General features: G+C 50.2%; 9 protein-coding genes across 9 annotated transcripts; 3 read left to right on the top strand and 6 right to left on the bottom strand.

Moving 5' to 3' along the window:
* Positions 1-91: 91 nt before the first annotated feature.
* On the bottom strand, positions 92-1533 carry N7496_004537 (TDT family transporter; the record flags this gene model as incomplete). The annotated part of the gene is made up of 5 exons (XM_056697466.1): positions 92-247; positions 299-584; positions 640-936; positions 995-1384; positions 1436-1533. 5 exons carry the CDS (start codon positions 1531-1533, stop codon positions 92-94), a joined length of 1227 nt encoding a protein of 408 aa, XP_056555991.1.
* A 1282-nt stretch (positions 1534-2815) lies between these two features.
* Positions 2816-5234, top strand: N7496_004536 (non-ribosomal peptide synthetase; the record flags this gene model as incomplete). Its single annotated transcript, XM_056697465.1, has 2 exons — positions 2816-3960; positions 4058-5234. The coding sequence occupies 2 exons, from the start codon at positions 2816-2818 to the stop codon at positions 5232-5234; spliced, it is 2322 nt and encodes a 773-aa protein (XP_056555990.1).
* Positions 5235-5514: 280 nt separating this feature from the next.
* Positions 5515-6566, bottom strand: N7496_004535 (uncharacterized protein; the record flags this gene model as incomplete). The annotated part of the gene is made up of 4 exons (XM_056697464.1): positions 5515-5783; positions 5853-5892; positions 5958-6068; positions 6129-6566. The coding sequence occupies 4 exons, from the start codon at positions 6564-6566 to the stop codon at positions 5515-5517; spliced, it is 858 nt and encodes a 285-aa protein (XP_056555989.1).
* Positions 6567-7592: 1026 nt separating this feature from the next.
* N7496_004534 (uncharacterized protein) lies at positions 7593-9241 on the top strand (the record flags this gene model as incomplete). Its single annotated transcript, XM_056697463.1, has 5 exons — positions 7593-7774; positions 7841-7957; positions 8016-8574; positions 8640-9050; positions 9101-9241. 5 exons carry the CDS (start codon positions 7593-7595, stop codon positions 9239-9241), a joined length of 1410 nt encoding a protein of 469 aa, XP_056555988.1.
* A 437-nt stretch (positions 9242-9678) lies between these two features.
* N7496_004533 (class II fructose-bisphosphate aldolase) lies at positions 9679-10746 on the bottom strand (the record flags this gene model as incomplete). Its single annotated transcript, XM_056697462.1, has 4 exons — positions 9679-9946; positions 10016-10139; positions 10204-10583; positions 10664-10746. The coding sequence occupies 4 exons, from the start codon at positions 10744-10746 to the stop codon at positions 9679-9681; spliced, it is 855 nt and encodes a 284-aa protein (XP_056555987.1).
* Positions 10747-11288: 542 nt separating this feature from the next.
* On the top strand, positions 11289-13613 carry N7496_004532 (Zn(II)2Cys6 transcription factor; the record flags this gene model as incomplete). Its single annotated transcript, XM_056697461.1, has 4 exons — positions 11289-11359; positions 11424-11460; positions 11601-13392; positions 13462-13613. 4 exons carry the CDS (start codon positions 11289-11291, stop codon positions 13611-13613), a joined length of 2052 nt encoding a protein of 683 aa, XP_056555986.1.
* A 1050-nt stretch (positions 13614-14663) lies between these two features.
* On the bottom strand, positions 14664-15356 carry N7496_004531 (uncharacterized protein; the record flags this gene model as incomplete). The annotated part of the gene is made up of 1 exon (XM_056697460.1): positions 14664-15356. The coding sequence occupies one exon, from the start codon at positions 15354-15356 to the stop codon at positions 14664-14666; it is 693 nt and encodes a 230-aa protein (XP_056555985.1).
* Positions 15357-16676: 1320 nt separating this feature from the next.
* abnA (putative extracellular endo-1,5-alpha-L-arabinase) lies at positions 16677-17859 on the bottom strand (the record flags this gene model as incomplete). Its single annotated transcript, XM_056697459.1, has 4 exons — positions 16677-16812; positions 16871-16956; positions 17023-17499; positions 17593-17859. 4 exons carry the CDS (start codon positions 17857-17859, stop codon positions 16677-16679), a joined length of 966 nt encoding a protein of 321 aa, XP_056555984.1.
* A 1282-nt stretch (positions 17860-19141) lies between these two features.
* Positions 19142-21529, bottom strand: N7496_004529 (transcription factor domain-containing protein; the record flags this gene model as incomplete). The annotated part of the gene is made up of 4 exons (XM_056697458.1): positions 19142-19146; positions 19212-20469; positions 20551-21277; positions 21519-21529. 4 exons carry the CDS (start codon positions 21527-21529, stop codon positions 19142-19144), a joined length of 2001 nt encoding a protein of 666 aa, XP_056555983.1.
* Positions 21530-21686: the final 157 nt, after the last annotated feature.

Raw genomic sequence — 21686 nt, 5'->3', positions numbered from 1 at the left:
TATTAAAATTTGTCGGCGATGCAACCCCCTGCACCCCTCGACGTGGGATGGTTTGGTCATGGGGATATATTATCCTAGTCTGCCGCCATGATCATGCTCGATGCTGGGCGACATCAGTCTCCCCTTCGTCATCGTTGAGAGCCAACTTTTGAAGACATGGGGCATAAAACATATTGCCGCGCCATGCACCCACTGCCGTACGAGAAGCAACAAGGGCCCATAGCAGTAATACTGCAGTGCTCAAGATCTTGACAACTGATTAGCCCATGAATAAATGACAAGACTACGAACAGCTTACCGTTCCAAAGATCTTGAAAAATATCAAGTCCAGTTCTACTCCCAGTTCCATCGTGTTGGCCGCATAGACCCCCAATGGAAAAGTGAATCCCCACCATCCCATGTTAAATGGGAAAGGAGAGCTGTACAGTACTGTGGCAAATGCGAAAACAAGCCAGATCAAACCAAAACTCCACATGAGCAGTGAGATGAAGACCCCCAAGACATACGCCATGGAGCCTGCAATAGGGTCCAGCATGTCAGAGCCCTGCAAGAGCTCCCGAGCTACCTTGCCAATGTAAATAATGCTACCATGTGTAAGTAAAAACGAAAACCAAAAGAGAGACAGACAAGATTTCTTACCCAAAGCCACCAAACCCAAGTGGTCCCAGAGGAAGAAAGCAGCTCACGATGGCCTCTCGTGGGGGAAGCTTGTGAACTGCCAGTCGTTGATAGTAGATCACCAACACCGCCATTGCCAAAGGAATGCCCATGCCCCAAAGGATGAAAGAAACGAGCAAAGTACCCATAGCATGCTGGCCACTTGGCAAGATGTCAGCGACCTTGGCACCCACGCCGGCCGCAACAATGGTCGCCGCGATAGGTAATAGTTGAAGAGCAGTAATCCGGTCAAGCGACGTGATGTATCGTTGAGAGATTCTAGTCGCAAAATATCAGCAAATATTATTCATGCCCCATTTATTGGATTCGGACTGACAAAATGAACGATAAGGAAAGGGTCACCGAGGCCGCTGCAACGACGTCGACCATCCACAATGCCCATGCAACGGACGTGGCCCAGGGTCCCCATCGGGGGACACAGATGAAGACCCACATCTCTATGAGCGTCGCAAATCCCATGGGGATAGTGGCTAAGAAGAGCGAGTTGGTCGGGTCTTGGATCATGACTCGCCAGATCTCAGGATACAGAGTGTATCGGAGAATGGAGGTGATCAATGCCAAGGAGAATATCACCACGTTGAGCAGAAAGAAAACGATAGACAGGTAATAGAGAACTGGCGTGTGAAACGGCACCGAGTTCATCAGTACGGCGACTATTCCTGTGCCCATTGTCGCTGCAAACCAGCTGAACATCCATACATCGGCTCTCGATTAGTAGAAAGCACTCAAGCCGACCGAGCCCAGCAGCGATACTCACGAAGGACTGAAATTCCGCACAACTCGTCTCCAGCCGACATTGTATTTCACAGGGCCTCTGCCCTGGGCGGCATCGTTTGCTGGCTTAGCTTTCGACATGGTTCGTTTTTGTTGTCACTCGTCTTGGAGAGAGCCGACCGAGTTGATCTCTCGGGAATCCTTACGAAGGGAGAAGAAGCATAACGTAATTTCCCGGCCGTCGTCCCGTACAGCCGGCCATAACTACAGCCCATCCAACCAACATCGCGTCTTTCTACCTACATCCTGCCTTCAACCACCCACCATGCCACCAATTTGCTATGAATCTTCGCGAAAATCGGTCAATCAGGGAGGGAAGATATTATTAGCCCTTGATGATATTAAAAATGGCCGAATCAAATCTATTCGCGCAGCAGCGAAGCTATGATATCCCTCATACAACCTTAGCCGACCGCGCGAAAGGTGCACTTGTGTTGATTACCGCCCAACTGGCCATAAGTTAACTGAATAATCTCTATGGATTCACGTAGAGCAGCGCCTAGACCGGCTACTGTGGAGAAATGGCTAATATCCTACTTGCTGTGCGCGGTAGTTACCCTCCGCCGTTGTTCGCTAGGCTATTATGCTGCGGAAGACATTAGGCCGCTCGACAAAGAATCCCTGATCGGCTGTGGCTAGTATACATTATCAGTCCGAAAACAAGGGCCCCCGTTGTGTTTTCAGAATGACAAATACCTGCCCATCAATATCCCATTGATCCATTTGTTTCCAGCAATGCCCCGGAATTGGTATATCTCTATGCTGATCTAGCGTCATGTAGGACCCGACCAAAGTCAGCCAAGGAAGAGGAATAAATAGATCTGGGGTCCCGTTGATGCTTGACTTTTTGTGGACTGGCCCCGCTGAGATCTCGCCCGGTGGGCGGGCCCCAGTGTATGTACTAAGTCCATGCTACACTACTCCGTAGAGGCGCGCACGGAAGGACAGACTTTGCATCTTGTTGGTCGCAAGGTTGTCTGAACGTGGTCATTTACCCCCAAGCACACACCTTGGCTGCTGTATCCATGGTGAAGGATTCGAATCCTCGCCGCTTCATTTCAAGCAGTAAGCAACTACTACGCGCTAGTTAGGTTAGTTAGTTAACTGGTTAATTGCCTTGGGCTTAGTCAAAGCGAGGCCAGTTGACCAAAAGCTACTAACGCAGCTAGCCATACAGCTCTGTTTCGTCATTATTGACAACGCATTTGAGAAATGCAATATCTGCTGGTTCTAGGCCACCACGGTCGCGGGCTATGTCCCTTGTATTTTACCCAAGTTGGCCGTGTCGAACGACAGACGCATTGCCCAAGCAGAGCATATCCTCTGCTTGCTTGATGGCCTGGTCATTCTTACGAATGAGCGCATGGCGTGCGCCTTTAAAGGGGTCGATGCCCCTCGTCTGTATCGCGGGAATGATCTTGTGCAAAATTCCACACCACCGTCCGTGATGTGCAACCAACGCAATGATGATGACCTCGGAGCACTGATGCTCACTTCCGGTGGCACTGATTTCTCCAAGGCCGTGTGCCTACGACAACCGCAGATGCTGACGGCGGCAGCGGGCAAGGCTGCACACTGTAGAGCCACCTCTCAGGATGTGTTTCTAAGCTGGATCGCGCTGGATCATGTGGTGAATCTGGTTGAGATGCATCTGCATGCCATGCTCCTAGCGGCAGACCAAATCCAGGTGGCCACGGAGGAGGTATTGAAGGAGCCGCGCCGATTCCTCGACTTCGTCGACCAGCATCGCGTCTCTCTAAGCTTCGCTCCCAATTTCTTCCTCGCCCTCTTATGCGAACGGGTGTCTCAACCGGACTTTTCAAGGGAGGTCCCAAAATGGGACCTTTCGTGCCTGCGCTGTGTCTTCTCCGGCGGAGAGGCTACCGTCCGCCAGATGGCGGTGCAACTCACACGCGCACTACAACCGTACGGGGCTCGACACTTCATCCGCGCGGGGTACGGACTGACCGAGTCGTGCCCCGGGATGGTCTGGGATCTAGTTGATCACGACCTGGACAGCCTGCACGATGCTTCTGGCGAGTTCCTCTCCTGCGGCTCGACCTTTCCTGGGGTACAGATGCGCGTGGTGCGTGAGGTGGATGGCGTGAGGGCAGCCGTGGGTGAAGAGGGCATGCTGCAGTTACGTGGTCCTGTCATGTTCATTCGGTATTATCGCGATCCCACAGCCACGAGTGCCGCCTTCACGGCGGATGGGTGGTTCATCACCGGAGATCATGCCTTTCTTGACGAGCGCAGTCGGCTCTATATCACGGGCCGGACCAACGACACTCTGCTCCTCAACGGGCTGACCATCTTCGCCGTGGAGGTTGAGTACAGCATTGAGCAGGCACGAATTCCAGGCCTCACACCGAGTTACACCTTGGTCTTTGCCCACCGGCCTCTTGGCGCTGTTACCGAGTCGTATTGTGTGGTGTACTTTCCCACCTACAGCCCGGACGACGATGAAGCTCGAGCTCAGATGACCGATGCCATTGAACGTATCGCCCAGTCTCGTGGTAAATGTCAAGCCCACCAGGATCCTTCCTCTTCCACGCCACTACTTTGAAAAAACCTCCCTTGGCAAGCTCTCCCGCGCCCATTTCAGGCGCCTCTTTGAGAACGGCACCCTCGACAGTGAACGAACCTTGCATACCGCTCGCTTGCAAGCCTACCGCCAGGCCCACCGACAGCCACCCTCGTCCCCAGCTGAAAAACCCATCTTGGATCTGGTGTGCACGCGCCTGGCTGTCGATCCACACGATGTCAGCGTCACCACCAACTTGTTCCAGCTCGGCCTCTCCTCCCTCGACTTCTATAACATCACTCAAGATATACATCGGACCTTTGACACTCACCTCACTCTTCCAGATCGGCTCGCTGATCCCACCATCTCCGGCCTCGCCTGCCACATATCGACCTCCGTCGGCACTACTATGAACGCAGGATATGACCCTGTGGTCCCCTTTCAACCACACGGTTCCAAAACTCCGCTCTGGCTCGTTCACCCAGCCTCAGGTAACGTCCCCATCTTTACAGCCCTCGCACGCGCCTTCCATGACCGTCCAATCTACGCCTTCCGGGCCCAGGGCACCCGACCTGGCGAACCTCTTTTCACTAGCATCACCGAGATGGCCGACACTTATGCCACCACTCTCCTCCGCTGTCAACCTCATGGCCCATATGCTCTGGCAGGGTACTTGCGCGGCAGCAGTGTCACGTTTGAGATCGCCAAACGGCTAGAAGCATCTGGCGCACAAGTCCAGTTTCTGGGGGCGTTAGATGGACCGCCGGATATCGCCCCACTGGTGGGACATCTAACGTGTTCGGAGGCACTGGTGATGATTGGGTACTTTTATGAGCTGGTTGAGGAGCGAAGATCTATTCAACTCATGTCGGAGCTGAGGGATCAACCAGGTGAGACTGCATTGGATGTTGTTCTTGGTGAGGCAGACCAACGGAGAGTCAAGGCGTTAGGGCTGGAGAAGGGAGAGTTGACGCATGTCACGGATGTGACGGCGGGGTTTTGTCGTGCTGCAGGCGGGTATGCGCCCGGCGGACAGGTTAGATGTCTGGTGGATATCTTTGCAGTGGAGCCATTGTTGACAGTGACTGATCAGAGAGAGCTCTGGGTGCGAGATTACTTAGGCAAATGGGCGAGTCTAAGTAAGCCGGGGATGTTGCTGCATCAGTGCGAAGGACGACATGCGGATATGTTGGGTCGAGAGTTTGTCAATTCCTTGGCGTTGATTTTGAGGCGGGTCCTATCCGAGAGAGGAGTATAGTCGGGCATTTTGTATTGCTATTCCCAAGTGTTGATCGTTTGTGTCTCCTTCATAGACCTTTCCAATGACATGCTACCAATCGTTGTCAGTTGTACACTGAATGATTCGATTAAGATGCAAATCTGAACCTAGAGACGCCTGCCGTGACAAATATGTATGGAAGTTTGATAATATCGGAGAGAATATATTCTACCTGCCTGGTGTTCCATCTTGTCTAACAGTTAAAATCAAATATAACAACGCCGAGAATGATGCCTATCCTTTTCATGTGCAATGTTGTTTACCACGCGCCCACAATGCCCGCGATCGGAATGTCAATTCCAGTGGTATACGAACTGGCGTCGCTCAGCAGATATACGTAGGCACCGCCAAGCTCGCGAGGGTCCGCCAGACGAGGCATGCCACCGTAGTACTGCATCTTCAGATCCCAATCCGGTGATTTCTCGACGTAATAGGTCATTGCAGTTCGGACGAAACCCGGTGAGATACTGTTGACGCGAATACCGTGTTGGCTCCATTCCATGGCGAGAGTGTGGCACATGTTGCGAACTGAAGAGGAAAAAGGAACATAGGTTAGCTGTCTGATCTTTAAATAAGGGTGGGAGCGAGTCCACTTACCGGCTGCCTTGGTGGCACCATACGGTGCAGAAGGCGCGGCCTGGAAAAAGTTCATCGTTAGCTCGCTGAATACGGATAGCATGTCTGGCAGGAGCGCGGTCTTACCCTGTTGGGTCGGTAGGAAGTCATGCTCGAGGTCATCACGATAGATCCCTTAATTCCGAGCTCGATGAACTTGCGAGCAGCAATCTGGGCGCAGAAGTAGGCACCAAAGACCTAATCAATGGCCGTTAGCATCATGGCATCACTCGCCACGAGCAAAAAGCAGTCACTCACATTGAGATTGAACAACTTCTCCAACTCAGGACGTTCAAACTTCAGCGCAGGCTGATGCTTGGTCATGCCAGCATTGGCCACCAAGCCATCGATACGGCCTGTCTCTTCGACAACCTTGTTGATAGCATTCTCCACGCTTTCCTCAGAGGTAACATCGGTCTGAATGTATTGCAAGTTGGGAAATCGCTTTTGCAGGGCCTCGAATTCTTCTCCGGGCTCCATCAAGTCGAGCGAGTACACCATCTTAGCGGCATTGGCAAGGCAAACCTCAGCAATACCCAGCCCAATTCCCCGATTGGCACCAGTAATAGCGACAACCTTTTGCGCCAGACTGATTTGCCAGCTGAAATCATTTGCAGGCATTGTGCTCGTGTAAGAAGTAGGCGTGTTGGCCTTTGTCGCGCTCGACGTAGCAGTCTCGGTGGCAGCAGGAGGCATGATGTGTAAGAATAAAGCTGGAGGGAGACGTGATATTGTGGAATGAGAATATTCAGGTGGAATGGAGAACCAAAGAAGGACTTTGCAGAGGCAGCGCGGCTTTAATAAATTTCTGAAACCCTCCAACTTCCCCGCATTGTCGTCATTATGTTCGGCCACTGCCCCTCCATGGACCGCATTGCGCGCGTCGTTTCAAGGATGCTTTTCCTCGCATGAAGCTCATGCAAGCGGGGCTCGGGTAGAGTCATGAACTTCGTGCCGAGTTGACTCGATGCGAACCCGTGGCAAGCATGGCGTCAAGGATCAGCCCATGGGAATCTCTAGACTAAGCCTATCTAGTGACTTTTTCTGGGGTCACACAGTGCGCCCAACAAGTTTAATGGGCGATTCTACCAATAGATGTTGTAAGGAATATGCCTTGCAGACTTAGCCACCAAAGTTCAGTTTTTCAACGCATTCCAATCGAGAGCAAATCGTAGATAAGAGAGAACTGGGGGAACTGAACCAATTAAATTGGCATCGAGGACAATACCTATCTGTAGATGAAAGCTAATCTCAAATTTATGTCTAAATGACGTGGAATCAAAATTCTACGAGTATTCCTAGTGTTCCCTGACTTGAGACAATTTACTTACCTCCTCGATAGAGTTCCCCAATCCGCGGATGCCAAGGGAGGCAACGGTTGGTCATCAAGCGAAACAAAAGCCGAAAACCTTCCGGTCTCGTAACGAGGCAGTCTCCACCCCCGTGAAACTTACACATGGCGAGAGGCGGAGAAGTCTCTCAGCACCGTCAGCAGCCGACGACGGCGTTCCTGGGGGTGGATTACCCCAGTCAAACAGGCTGCCGGCTCCTATCAACCGTGTGGGGTGACCATACTGGGGGAGACAAATTGCCTTGCCGTCATAGCTCATGGCACGAGACTGAGATTCTATACAAAGAGACATAAATATCCTCCACTGGAAGCATGCAAAGGAGCCACCATCTCGGCTTCTTCTCTCCAGATTCAAACTGAAGGCCGCAAACATGACTTCCACCGACATTGAAGGCCAATTCAAGCACGATATATCATCAAAGGAGATTGAGCATGCAAGCATTCATGACTCCTTCTCCCCAGAGGAGGAGAAGGCCCTCCTGAGGAAGATAGACTTGACCCTGTTGCCAACCATCTGGTTCATGTATCTGCTTTCTTACTTGGACCGTACCAAGTATGTTATACCCCTAGAAGCGTCATGTTGGGAATCCATTACTGACAATGACTCTTTTTATCGCAGCATTGGCAATGCGAAAATCTCTGGAATGCAGACAGACTTAAACCTGACCTCCAACCAATACTCGGTGGCGTTGGTAGTGTTCTTTGTGGGCTATGTGATTTTCGAGGTACCTAGCAAGTGAGTCGACCCTTTATACCCTCTTACCGACATGACAAGCATACTGATTCCTTTGCAGCCTTGTTCTAGGTCGCACACGCCCATCGATATTCCTCCCCACTATCATGATCATATGGGGAACTTTAACATGCGTCATGGCAGTCATCAAGGACTTCAAACACCTCGTGGTTCTCCGTGTCTTGATTGGGTGTGTCGAAGCTGGCTTCGCCCCCGGTGTTCTTCTTGTACTGTCGTCTTGGTACAAGCGAACTGAACAGTCTAAGAGATTTGGTGTTTATATCTCGGCCGCCATTCTTTCAGGTGCATTCGGCGGCCTGCTAGCCGCATTGATTGTGAAGCACCTCGAGGGTGTGCACGGCATTCGAGGCTGGAGATGGCTGTTCATCGTCGAGGGTGCCGCGACTATTGGCTGGGCATTGATCGCTCTGTTCATTCTGCCTGACTTCCCATCCACTTCAAGGCGTCTTTCTGAGCGCGAGAAGCACGTTGCGGTGGCCCGTCTAGCTACTGAGAATGTCACCGCCATTACTGCCGATGGTGAACAACTTAGCAACTGGGGGGCAATCAAGGTGTCCGTTAGTGACTGGCGCACTTGGGCGTTCGTGGTGGGCTACATGGTGAGCATATACCTTCCAAGCGCCTATTGACTAGCATCCATCGGACTCTAAACTTATTTTACCAGGTCATTGTTGGCTCAAGCACTCTCACTTACTTCTACCCAACACTCGTCAAGGGTCTCTTCGGCAATGCTTCGACGGAGAAGATCAATTTCCTTACCATCCCTATCTACGGGGTTGCCTTTGTCTGTACAGCCATCACTGCATACTTCAGCGACAAGATTCCAGGATGGCGAGGCCTGGTTATTGCTTGCTGGTTGACATTCTCGTTGATTTGCTCAATCATTGTCTGTGCAGTATACAATTTCACCGCTCGATACGTCTTGCTCGTCCTCATGGCTGCCGGACTATGGGCAACTAATGCCGGTACTCTGGCCTTTGCCTCGTCCGCATTTGCTGGGATGCATCCACAGGCGCGTGGTGTCAGTCTGGCTCTGGTGAACGCGCTTGGAAATCTAGCTCAAATCTACGGATCGGTATGTCCCCAGCTCCGCGATGTACCATTTCAAATGCTGACCAGAAACAGTATCTCTTCCCTGATTCAGATCGCCCCAAGTACATTAAGGGATTCTCTGTCATCTCTGCAATGTTGGTGGTGGGAATCATCGTCTTTAGCGGGCTGCACATTTGGTTCCGCCGCAACGCAAAGACTTTGGCTGAGCAGTGATTTGAGCCTCTGTTGGAAATATCGCGAGTTATTTGTACCAAATAGGGATATCATGATATTGGAATTCAAGCAGTCTTTGCTATGATCGGAAAACTAAATCACGAAATATTATGTATAATTTAGTCCAGACTTCTTTTCCGTGTTGTGTTTCTCATGCTCCCAACACTTAACATCATGATGCGTGTAACTAGCCATTTCACTTGACAGTGCTTTCCTCGAGGAAGAATAAGACTCGCACATTGAATAGAAAATATGTCATGACATGGAACGAACTCCCTTTATTTGCTGGTATTTGCAGACAACCGTTGCGTGATGCGTACTTTGTACTTGTCTCGGGGCTACCCGCAAAAGAAGACCGTAGATATAGATAGTCTCGCCACTACTGTATAGGTTGATCTTTGAAAATAAGGATGTCTGTATTATTGGTATCTAAATTCTTAAACCTTGCCACTGCTTCCCACGATATCCATCCAGCGCTCTATCTCCTTTGTTAGGACGTCGATTCCGGTATCCATCAACTCTGTAAGTGGCCGCGTAGCATTCGCCCGCAGATTGTCATGCCAGCAATCCAAAACCAACTTGTTCACATTGACCTTGGTCACTCCGGCCTTGACGCATGCTTGGGTCAGACTAGCATCGAAATCATTCGTTCCATGGAGCACGAGTCGTACACGACCATTCATGGCTTTGAAAACACCATGTAGACTTGTTATGATCAGGTTAGTCCTATAGTGAAAATATTGCCGTTTAGATTCGCCGTCAATATACACTCACCGGTCCATATCCAATTGAGGACCCTTAGGCCCGTAGTCTCCGTGAATGTTTCCCACACTGGGAGCTAGGAAGTCCACACCCGCTGCAATAAAATCCTCCACGTCTTCTGGATTGGTCAAGATGCCTAGACAGTGGCGTTAGGAAAGCGAATTCACCACCAATAGATGCCGAGTTGGAGCACTTTGTACCTTCCAGATCACCAGTATCCATGATCCCATCCTCACCTCCCTCAATTCGACCAGTCTCCGCTTCCACGGTGATTCCTCGCGCATGGCAATAATCGCGCAAGACTCGAGTCTTCACCAGATTCTCCTCCTTTTCATAATGGCTCATGTCGACCATAATGGAGTCAAATGGAAGATTGTCGGCAACATATTTGATCTGCTCATAGTCTTGCGCATGATCAAGGTGGACTGAGATGGGGACTGATGCGCTTTTGGCAGCGGCGGCAGCTGCAAAGACCAATGATGGTGTCTGTTTCAGGGACGAGGGGAAGAGTTGGATGATCAAAGGGGATCGTCGCTGCTCTGCGGCTCGGACAAATGCCGTGATATGCTCGACATTGTATCTAGTAATACGAGAAGTTGTCAGTTCCTTCACACTCGATTATGATCATGACAATCTTGATGATGACTCTGCTCCACTCACACGATCGCCGCCAGGACTCCATATCCGCCCTTCTCAGCAGCGGTCAAGATTCGATGCGTCTGATTGTTGTCTTGCCAGCTCATCTTGGTAGTAGGTAGGGAGTGCTCAATCTGCGATTCTGAAGCAGCAGAAGAAAGAGATCGGGGTCCAGGTTTATGAGGGTTCCTTGGAATTGTGTTTGACCGAGAATCAACACGACTGAAGGGCCTTGATCCGAACAGATATCGTACACGAGTGATGTTCGAGTCTAGAAGACTGCACACGAGTTGTATCGGTGCGTGTGTCTCAATTCAATTTCGCAACGGAGACCTGTTGGGGTCTCGTGTCTCGTCTCGGGGCACGAATTCCCCCGCAAAAGGAGAAACGCGGACTTCCGCCGAGTGATTCGGTTGAGCCAATCGACGCCACTCCAGCAGCCCGGAATGATTCAGGTTTCCCCAGTTCTCCAGTCTCTCGGACTTGGAGATTTCCAGTCTTGCCACTGGTCAAAATTGACCGAGGCTGGCCCACTATTCCCCCCCCGCTTTTCATCCCGCCCTCGCCTCTGAGATGAGCCTCGACGCGATCCTCTTCTTGACCTGCACGTTCACCTCGCGTGCCGTCTCTCTCTATCGCGTTGGCGTCAATGACAAAAGCACCTGGGCCACGGCCGAAGCGCAAATCCCGTGGTCGGGGCCTCCGCGCGACGACAGGCTGGTATGTACCCGATGCGAGGCTATCCAGCTTCTCGCGACCGATCCGATCGCTAATTTCATCCCAGCGTCGTCTGCAAAAGGCGGCATGTCAAATGTGATGAGGTACGAGTCTACACTCATCCCATTCCCCCTTCAACTGGACATCATTCGGTGATATTCTGGTGATCCTGTCGACCAACGCCGACCGTGTTATTGGTCCTGCCAAACATCATGTCTAATTCGAATCTCCATTATCGATGTAGGCTCGACCCCAGTGTGGTCCTTGTGCCAAGGGCCAGCGACCGTGTATTTACGCGCCTCAGAGTACCACTGACGCTGCCACAACTCCGACTCCTGCCCCTCCTCTCATCTCCACACCGCGACTTGACTCAAGGTCCTCCAGTGGACAAGGACAGTCGTCGCATAATGACACGGGCGAGCGACATGGTCCCCTACAATTCTTGATCGATGCCTGCCATCAAAAGCAGCCGATGGAGAACGAAATTTTGCCGCGCGAAAGCCACGAGACCACCGAGAGACATGAAAGATTGGATCTCTATCCAGAAATACGACAGCGACGGCAGTCGCAGCACCTGCCCGCTCCTATATCACCGGCTCCCATTATCCCTTCTGCCCATTCCCCTTATGGCTACGTCCCTTCTCCAGGAACGGAAAGCTCGGCATCTACTCGAGTAGCACCGCTCAGCTGGTTTGAGCTTTTGGCCACCGACGCTGCAAATGCCAACGATCGGTTCCTCCTGTCACCGCCACAACAATTCCCGCGGACTCATCGAGATCCAAGCAACCATGCAGACCATCACGATCATCTCGATCAATCTGGAGAAGACCCGCGTCACAGTTCAAACCTGCGGCCACGGACACTCAGGGAACGCGAAAGCTTTCATGCAGCGGCCTTTCGACGCGACCCCGAAATTGAGCAGCGACTTGTTTCCCAGCAGCCCACCGGAGATGCAGATTCGGTGATTTCAGATGGCCCATCCTCGTGGACGACATCTTCTCCGATCCAATTATCTAGACTTGAACATGAGCTGTTCTCCCATTTCGTGCGCGTATCGAGCAAGTGGCTAGACTTTTATGACCCGTTCCAGCACTTCGCCTCGGTGGTTCCTCATCTGGCTCTTCGAAATGTAGGATTGATGAAGGCATTGCTGGCTCTTTCTGCGAGGCACTTATCCCTTGAACTGGAACTGCGCGGGAAGGAAGTGAATTCGATCTTGGCAGAGCACGATGGCGCTTCTTCCGCTCAACGCAGTGACTCGATTCAATCTCATGCGATAGACCGCAACCTGGCGGTGCAATACTACTATGAAACCCTTCACTACCTCAACAGAGCTATGCAGCATCCGTCATATGCCCGCAGCCACGAAGTGATTGCAACTTCTCTCCTAATCAGTACATATGAGATGATTGACGGATCCAATCAGGATTGGGAACGCCACCTCAAAGGCGTCTTTTGGATCCAAAGATTTCAAGACAACGATGGAGAGTCTGGCGGGCTGCGATCGGCCGTCTGGTGGGCCTGGCTTCGACAAGATGTATGGGTGGCCATGAGGGAGCAACGGCGGGTGTTTAGCTTCTGGCAACCAAAAAGACCATTGTCTCTCTTGACGGCCCCCGAACTTGCTACTCGAGCCACCTACCTTCTTGGTCAATGCGTGAACTACGCGTCAAAGGAAGAGCAGGAGACATCTGATTTGACTCGGCGCCTTGAAAGGGGCAGCGAGCTGCTGTTCTTACTCCAAGAATGGTATGATTACCTACCTTCGGAATACAGTCCTCTTCCCTTGGAATCTGATACGGCTGTGTTCCCGCACATCTGGATTCATCCACCCAGTTATGCAGCTGCATTGCAAATCCACAGTCTGGCAAGAGTCTTGGTCATTCTTCACCGTCCTTCCTCTGGTGGTCTTGACGATTACCGAGCGGCGCAGAAATTGCTGACATTGTCTGTCAACACGATATGCGGGATTGCACGTACAGTTGACGAGTCGGATCAGGCGGCCAGTATCGTCTCTCTTCACTGTGTATTTGGCGGTAAGTGCATTCAAGACCCTGGTGGCTCGCTGATGGATCATTACTAATTGCTCTCTCCTTCACTTCTAGCCGGCATGTGTGTGTATACCCCACATGAACGATTGGCGTTATTGGATTTACTCGAGGCCTGCCAGAATCGAGTGCGCTGGCCCTCCAGATCTCTCAGGAAAGAACTTGAGCTGGAGTATGGAAAGGATGAATTTGCGAATCTGGCAGCATGATAGAGAGCGAGGCCAGAGCTAGGGTTGGTGAAACCTCCCCTGACGGATCCTAATACGCTAGAGAAAGGCAAGGGACCCTAGAATATGCTGGTCTTCCACCACCCCTCTTTATTGGGATTTGAACCTATTTCTCGACGATTACCTAGTTGGAGCTAGCTCCTCCGACTCATTAAGCGAGGCTATCGGACAGCTGGTCGGGGTCAAAGACCATAGATTCACGGTGTTGTTCGAACCCACCTGCCCTGACAGTCTGCTTCTCCGGCCCCCGGACTCCATCTATCAAATACACTACCTGATAGCGCATAGTCCACGCATCTAAGAGCTTGCTTGAATCTTGGATTTCAAAGATGCCTCTTTGAAAAAAAAAAAGAATTCAAGCCCTCGGTTCTTTACCATGTCTGTGAGAAAGAACTAATTTGGAGGATTCTCCGCCTTGATTGCCCTGACAATCTCTTCTCTCCTGGGGAGTCCTGGAGACCATGTCAAATACCCCCTCTTCGCCGTGGTTTTCCGCTCATTGTCAAACACGTCATATAAACCTCCTTTGTTTCTTCGTACGGTTCCCCTCTAGTGTGGGCCCTTCGGGAAGGTTTCTGCTTGGCTAGGCGATGTATATTAAATACATCATGTAGTATTAGAGGCTTGAGAATACAAGACCCATTAAATTAGGGGTTTGTGAGATTCTTGAGACCCTCACCGCCATCTTCGACGCATGCATGACAGATCTGTGTATAGAACCATCATCATCATCATCTGCCAATTGTAAATTTCGAGTGCTATTAAAAGTTAAATCAATTCACCAGACATAATCCCGCTGCCATAGACGTATCAAATTCCAATCTATCTCCACCGATGTTTCTTTAAATTGTCTGGGGTTTCTCCGTTTCATCCACTTGCCCCATGAGTCAGGCCGTGTGAATCATCGTCCAAATTATCAACACCAAAGCCCTGATCCTTACAAGCAAATGATAAACCACCTTTGCCCGTTCAGTTGCTTAGCTGCCGCCTTTGCTGCACCCTGTTTTCTGGGGTTTCTGAAGCTTAGTGTCGTCACTTCTTAGCATCGTCGTCTAGCGCCTTGTCCAACTCTTTCCGGTAGTCCTCTTGGGCCTTCCTCAGATCCTTCTGCAAGTCTTCCATATCTTTCTGCAGATCCTTCATCTTATGATGGGAGGGACCCTGCTGCATGTGCTGGGAAACGCGGTTGATCTTGTCTTGAAGCTCTTCAACTTCCTCCTGTCTTTTCATCACAGACTTTTTATTGTGATGCAGCTGATTCAGTGGATAGAATTGACTTGGCGGATATGGACCTTGCGGGGGATATTGTTGATATGGACCCGCTTGCGCATAGGGCTGCTGCGGGAATTGCTGCGGGTAGGGACCGCCCTGGGGAGGGAAGTTCTGTTGACTCTGATGTTGGTGCTTCTTGTAGGCGTCTTGAGCAATGGAACCAGCAATGGCACCACCGATGGTTCCGAGGAAGCCGTGGTTGGCCTTGTGGCCAGCGAAACCACCGACAGCGCCACCGGCAAGGGCACCGGCAAGACCACGCTCACCATCCTGGGCCTCAGCAGGGGCGGTCTGTTGCTGCTGCTCGTTGTAAGACTGAGGGTACTGATTTTGAGGGTCTGGGTACTGTTGCGGATATGATTGCTGATACCCTTGGGGAGGGCCCTGGGGAGGCGGAGGCCCAGACTGGCCATACCCATTTTGAGAGGGAGTTCCATAGTACTCTGAATTCATTATTGCTAGCAGGGATCGAGAAGGTTCAAAGTAGAATGTCGAAAAGTACCAGATGCTGAGTACTCCATCACACTCCCCAGCAGGGGACCAACAACCTTTAAATATGTAAATCCAAGAGCCTCGTCTAGCCCTAAATATCCACTAACCCTTTAAGGAAGACACTGCGAAGAAATACTCCACATCAATCTTCTGTCCCGCAGTGCCCATATTTATTTAGATATGATTGGCATTCATACTAAATTCTTGTTCGTCATTGGGCCACGTTTTAGCCCCCATGTATTAACACCCCCCTCATTTTGGCCCCCACGTCTGGCTTTGTGCCGATCCATGGCTGTATCTGTGTCTGTTTTTCTTTTCTTTCTTTTTATTTTTGGTTTTTCTTCGGGAATTCCGTTTCTATTACTTCTATCGAACAAGAGTCCCGAATCCGAGCTCCGATGGATTGTCTCTACGGGATATCAACTCCATAAATAGAAACCCCAGCCACGAATGCTCGCGTACATTTTCCAACTCATGAGTTTCTCTTTTCACTGAGTGCTACGTTTATTCGGCTAAGTCAATCTATACTGCCTTCGTGGTTTTTCCCCGCGCTGCTACGGAATAAACGTAGTCTCTTAATTGTTCAATGTATGCAAAGCTGTCGGAGGAAGCCATGATTCATGGCTGCGTCGGAGTTTATTTATCCTGGCTTGGTTCAAGGTTGTACCACCCTCTTCATGCTTATATCAACTGTTCCCTTTTAAAGAGAGAAAATACTAGCACTGCTTCCACTGTATCGGACTCAATTGGAGGACGCTAGGGTCGGTGGATAGAACTTCGAAATCTATATACATATAGTTTATATAAAAACAAGTGTCCCATGCCGCCTAGCCATGTAGATCATCCTAGCTAACTCATCCTGCGCGCGATCGTCACCAGTATTGATGAACCACCTTGGCGAGATCGGCAGCATCTACTAAGCTTCACATTCCTCCATGATCTCTCTTACCACAAGCCATTCTTGGCAGCCTTGTAACTTGCAACTTTGATTATCTAACCCGCTCCCTTTCTAGAAGCGCTATGACACTTCTACGGAAAATGGTCATGATCTCCCAATAGTCCCGGATATCACTCAGGATTTCTGGCCTCATATTCTCTGATATTTGACTAACGCAGCGGAAAGCAATAAATGACTCAAGGCATCACTACTCTACAAGATATATTCATTGCCAAATGTCGCTTTGGTCATTCGAATGTGTCATGATTGCAAATATCACCCCAAAAATTGAAGCGGAACCTTTCGTCCATCGGAAGATCCCTCGATTCATTTGCAAGCCACACTTATACCACTGGCCAACCAGAGGAGAAATCAATTTGGTTCCATCCAAACAGCTTTTGACTGTCTGCGTATCCGACTGTAGTATCGACGTAGTGATAGTAAAGAACGGGGCCAAGGCTGGGGTCGGTGAAAACTCCCCTATACGGACACAGTTAGCTGGGTTCATAGTTCCTACAGTAAGAGCTCCGCAACATACTGTCCACCGGGGCCGTATACAGTGCCGTGACTCTCCAGCACGGCTGTACCACCGCTACTCGTGCATGCCGTACCATGAGCATCGACCTAAACCATAATCGTACATTAGCATCATATTCAACATCATCTCGATAGATCCATGTCTTCACTTACAAAGCCACCTGTCGGCGAAGTTGACCGACAAACCATAATCTTGTATTCCTCTCCAGCTGCGGGCATGGAACTGTCATAGCCACAACAGGTGCCTGACGAGAAAAAGAGATAGTAGTAACTGCCATACTTGTACATGTAGGAACCTTCCTCTGAGTGACTTCCAGTCGCGTTGTATGCAATGTTGTATGAGGATGAAGCGACCTTGGTTGCAGCAGAATTCATCGGTGCTTGGTAGATGTCGCCCCAGAAAGAACCAAAGTTCATGTAGTATGTACCGTCAACGTCGATCAGGTTTCCGTCAATGGCATTGTATGGCTTGGATGAGGATGAAGCAATTCCGGTACTACCATGGTCGGTCCAAGAACCATATTCCATAGTTGCTGAGGTCGCCAGACCAATGGCAGAGGACTGCGATCCAAATGTTGACACGGAATAGTACACGTAGTAGAGATCATCAACAATATGCGCATCGGGAGCCTATTGAGGGATGGAACCGTACTCTTGTTAGCTCAAAATCACCCCGAGAAAAGCAACAAGATAAGGAAACCGCGAAGAATTAAATAATCTTACCCAAAGGTCAGTATTGCCAGCAAGATCGATGGAGGAGCCAGAGGGCAACATCGAGCCGATTGTAGTCCATGGACCCTTGATGGATGACGCACTGGCATAGGAAATTTCATTGCCAGTGGAGAATCGGAAGTAGAGACTATCAGATGTCCTCTGTATTAATGTGGGATCGTGAACATTACACGATCCTGAGCAACTGCCAGGGTTTGCATATCCCCGGACTAGAGCTGCAAAGAGCAGCACGGGTGTTGCGAGCCTAAGTACAGCCATTGTGGCAAAGGTGGAATCGGATGGTGATGCAGTACTTGATGAATCATTGTTTGTAGCAGGAAATGGCAAATTTTATAATTAAGTCATGAAGACTATTGTGAGATAACCATGAGACACGGAGACAAGGAGCAATTCGTGGAAGTGGGACTATACGACCACAGACGGCCGTGATACCTTACCCAAAACGGCACATCAGACGAAGATTGAGTAGGAGTGAATAGGGTTAAATCGCATGTGGGGTCTACCTTGTAGGGACGGAATCAGATCCAACAACCGGAAGGAATTATCTGGAAAATAAACACAAACAGGGACACAGCACCGACTGGTGGGAATTCCTCTACATCTGTGCGCCACCGCATGCGAATACATCAAGAGATCGGCAGAAGGTCCGGAGCAATGCGGGGGAGATTTTCTTCAGCCTACAGAAAGTGGACTGGGGTAATTGCCGAACTAGATCTTGTGACAGAAATGCCATGAATTCACATCTGTCCAGTGGCCGTATGTTTCAACATTTTTTCTTACGAAGGAATTTTCACGGATTTTCTTTCCAATGCATAATTGACGCCATGTACAGAATGAAGGGTCCTTCGATGTTTCAAGCTAATGGAACGCCACAGGTATCAGATTTCGCGGGTCATTTTAGTAGCCTCAAACGTAGTCTAAGAGATGATCAAGATAAGATAAATTGCGTATAACTAAATATAGGGCGCACAGTAAGTACAGAGGACTCAGTAATCCTTAGAGGGGGTGGAAAAGCCCTTCTACATAAGTTGAATCCTACCCAACAGACTAAGCAAAGATTTTTGTCAACCTCGTTGGAATATCCTGGAAGTCCACTCTGACTGGTACGTATTGCTTTATTTATAATTATAATTAACGCGTAATACCTAAGCGGTTTTAACAGATTTCATCATTCTTTGATCATTACATAGAGGAATTAGGAAAAGGTACTAAACAGATACTAAGAGATGTACCAACGGAGATGTTAATAGAGATATTAAAAGAGGTATGGATGGAAAGAGATAACAAAGGAGGTATTAAAAAGAGGTATAAAAACAGGTCGGTATTATTCTATATAAAAGGGAAGATCTTTAGTAGGAGTCGTTCACCTCGACACTGGATTATGAGAAGAATGTCTATAAATCGAAGAGAAAACTGCCCAAAGATTGTATAAAATGGATAATTCATGCGTTAATTTCTACCTCCTCTGAACTATAGCACGCTGAGTATAATGTGTGCTCCTCAAAGAAGACCAGCCATCACCCGTGTCAACGCCTCATCTTCAGCCTGAAACGCATCCAACGCATGAGGTACCCGCCCGTATTCAGGATGAGACATTTCCATTCCCATACCCACTCCACTTGCGACATGCGCGTCAGCATCAGGATCAAAATACAAACCACCTGCAATCTCAAAGAAGCTGCTCAGATCCTCACAGTCGTTGGATTCGAGATCTATAGCGGTGCCTGGGGACAACGGCCAAAGAGTTGCGGAAGAAGGTTGCGGGGTGGAATCGTCCTGTATTCGGTCGAGATGGGGAACCCGCTGGCTTGGTGGAGATTCCGTTGTAAGGGAGAGCGGCGTCGTGTCCAACAGACTGCGAGTCGCGAGAGAGGTGTGTTTTAGTGAAGCAGATGGACTCTCGCCCGTGTCGGTGGGCTTCCTTGCAAGGGTTGGCGTGCGGTGATGATTGCGAACTGGGGATGTGGGGCCTCGGGATTTGTGCCACTGGACATTCAGTTGGATTCGTTTGAGGCTGCGAATGATCTTTTGGAGACGCCGTGAGGTCCTAGTATGTGTTGCTGAGCGGCGCACCATATCAATGGCAGTGTAGAACTCGGGTCGGCATGTTTGGCTGTAACGGTAGGGTGCATGTAGAACGGCAAGGAACAACGCAGCAAGAGCGGATATCAAAAAGTAGTTGAATGGCTCTGGTCGCTGGAAGTAGATGTTTGAGACTCGACTGAAATAGTCCAGCATGTGTATAGTGCTCTTCGCTGTTTCCACAGCAATGGATGCCCCGGCCAGATCATCTGCGATACGTTCGCTACTCAGAAGATACTGCCGATACACAAGAATCCGAAGCTGATTAGCCTGGAGCGCAAGCAGCACCTGGAGCATCATATTCCTATCAGTGTGCTCAGATCTCGTAGTTGATCGCTGGCCGGCATCGAAGCGAAGCTCCCGTGGAATGGAGCGCACCCATTGTTGAACCTGCGCGTCCAACATGGCACATCCTTCTGAAGTAGCGGCTCGAGAACGATTGGACCAGCCAACGATGAGTCCCCATATCTTCGAACTGAGGCGAGCATAAGAAATCATGCAAGTAAGATACGGAGTCGAGTGACCAGGCTCCGGCAGATTGGTGTCCATGTCTGCGTCTTGGATCGCAAATGGTAGACCCGTTCCGCATGACCATTTACGATCCAAAACGTAGACAACCCAGAACAGACGACTTGCCCACAGCCATTCGAGCGCACCCGGGAATATTCCTCCTGTCCTTTGCCATGTCTCTTGCCGATGCAAGCCCAGCTCCATACTTCCCCGTGCTGCCATGCCTGTCAGTCGCCAAGCGATGACTTCGTCATCCCGGTATGAGTGGAAAATGGACTGCAGTGATCAGTGAGTCAGGTCGTTGTTGGTGACTGTTGCTGCCAAAATCAGGCTTGGGGGCAAAAGGAGACCGCGTACCAATAGAACAAGAATCAAAATTTCCTTCATGTCAACTTGAGCAATCTTCAGTCGACTGGCGAAACGATCCTCAACACAATCCGCCAGCTGGGCCGCCAGCTCGCTTTTACCATGCGACTCAACCAACAAAGCAGTTGCGAGCAATATGTTCAGCACCTGGATATCACGGGCGTGAAACCAGTCTCTGGCTGAGAGGGCAGCTGGCGTTGAACTGGAGTGATCCCCAAAGCGGGAGTGGCGAGAATGATGATATTCGACGACATACGTCCGAACACTAGCCAGATCAACGCAAGGGTAAATTGTGGCCACATTATCCTCGTAGACCTGCACTAGACGCAGGGTCTCTTCCAAACTCAACCCCTTCAGTGGATCTCTATTTGGCAATGGTTCGTTGTCGTTGGAGGGCACAGGACTTTGAAGAACCGGTGACAAGCTGGGTCCACAATCTCCAGGACGGTCGGTGTCTTTGTCACCATCATCATGAGGTTCCTCATCTAGTATATGAGGACGGTCCAGACCGAATTCGGCGCTCGTGGGACCGATGTAGGAGGGAGACTGTGGCGCATTCAAAATCCGATGTATACTCCCCGCTGCGACGCTGTTTGGCAATGCGGGCGATTTGGGACGGGAAGAGGATTCGACTCCTCTTAATCTTGTGGACAAAACTTGAATGTCTCGTTGAAGTGCCTCAATCTGCTTGTGAACCGTGTGGAACTGGATGGCGAGCCTGAAGCAAGACAAGGGTTAGTAAATGAAGTTGCTGATTGGCGAGTATTTGCGGGGGGAAGAAGATCGCAATGCCCCAGGTGGCTTGCTTGGACGGAATCCTCCGTATCCTAAAACCCTCGGAAACGAAAAGAGGCTGCGGAACCTTTCCTACCTGTCTTCTTGAGGGCTCTCGGTTACCGGGGTAGAAGCCGCTGGTTTGGAGATGACATTATAGACACATGAGACTTGATCACGCGTACAACGTGAACATTTCGTTCCGCCGCTGCATTTGAGCTTCCTCCGCTTGCACTCGTTACTGATATCATCAGCATGTACATCGCTGGTGAGAAAAGAAGAATTCACACTGACCAGGCAACCTGCGTGTACTTGGCCCTTTTCCGAGGCCGTTGTTCGGTTGAATCAACTGC

The sequence above is a fragment of the Penicillium cataractarum genome, assembly GCF_028827025.1.
Source record: "Penicillium cataractarum strain IBT 29864 chromosome Unknown utg000004l, whole genome shotgun sequence".
Classification (NCBI taxonomy): domain Eukaryota; kingdom Fungi; phylum Ascomycota; class Eurotiomycetes; order Eurotiales; family Aspergillaceae; genus Penicillium; species Penicillium cataractarum.
The sequence above is the reverse complement of the archived record's forward strand: the minus strand, read 5'-3'. Positions and strand labels throughout refer to the sequence as shown.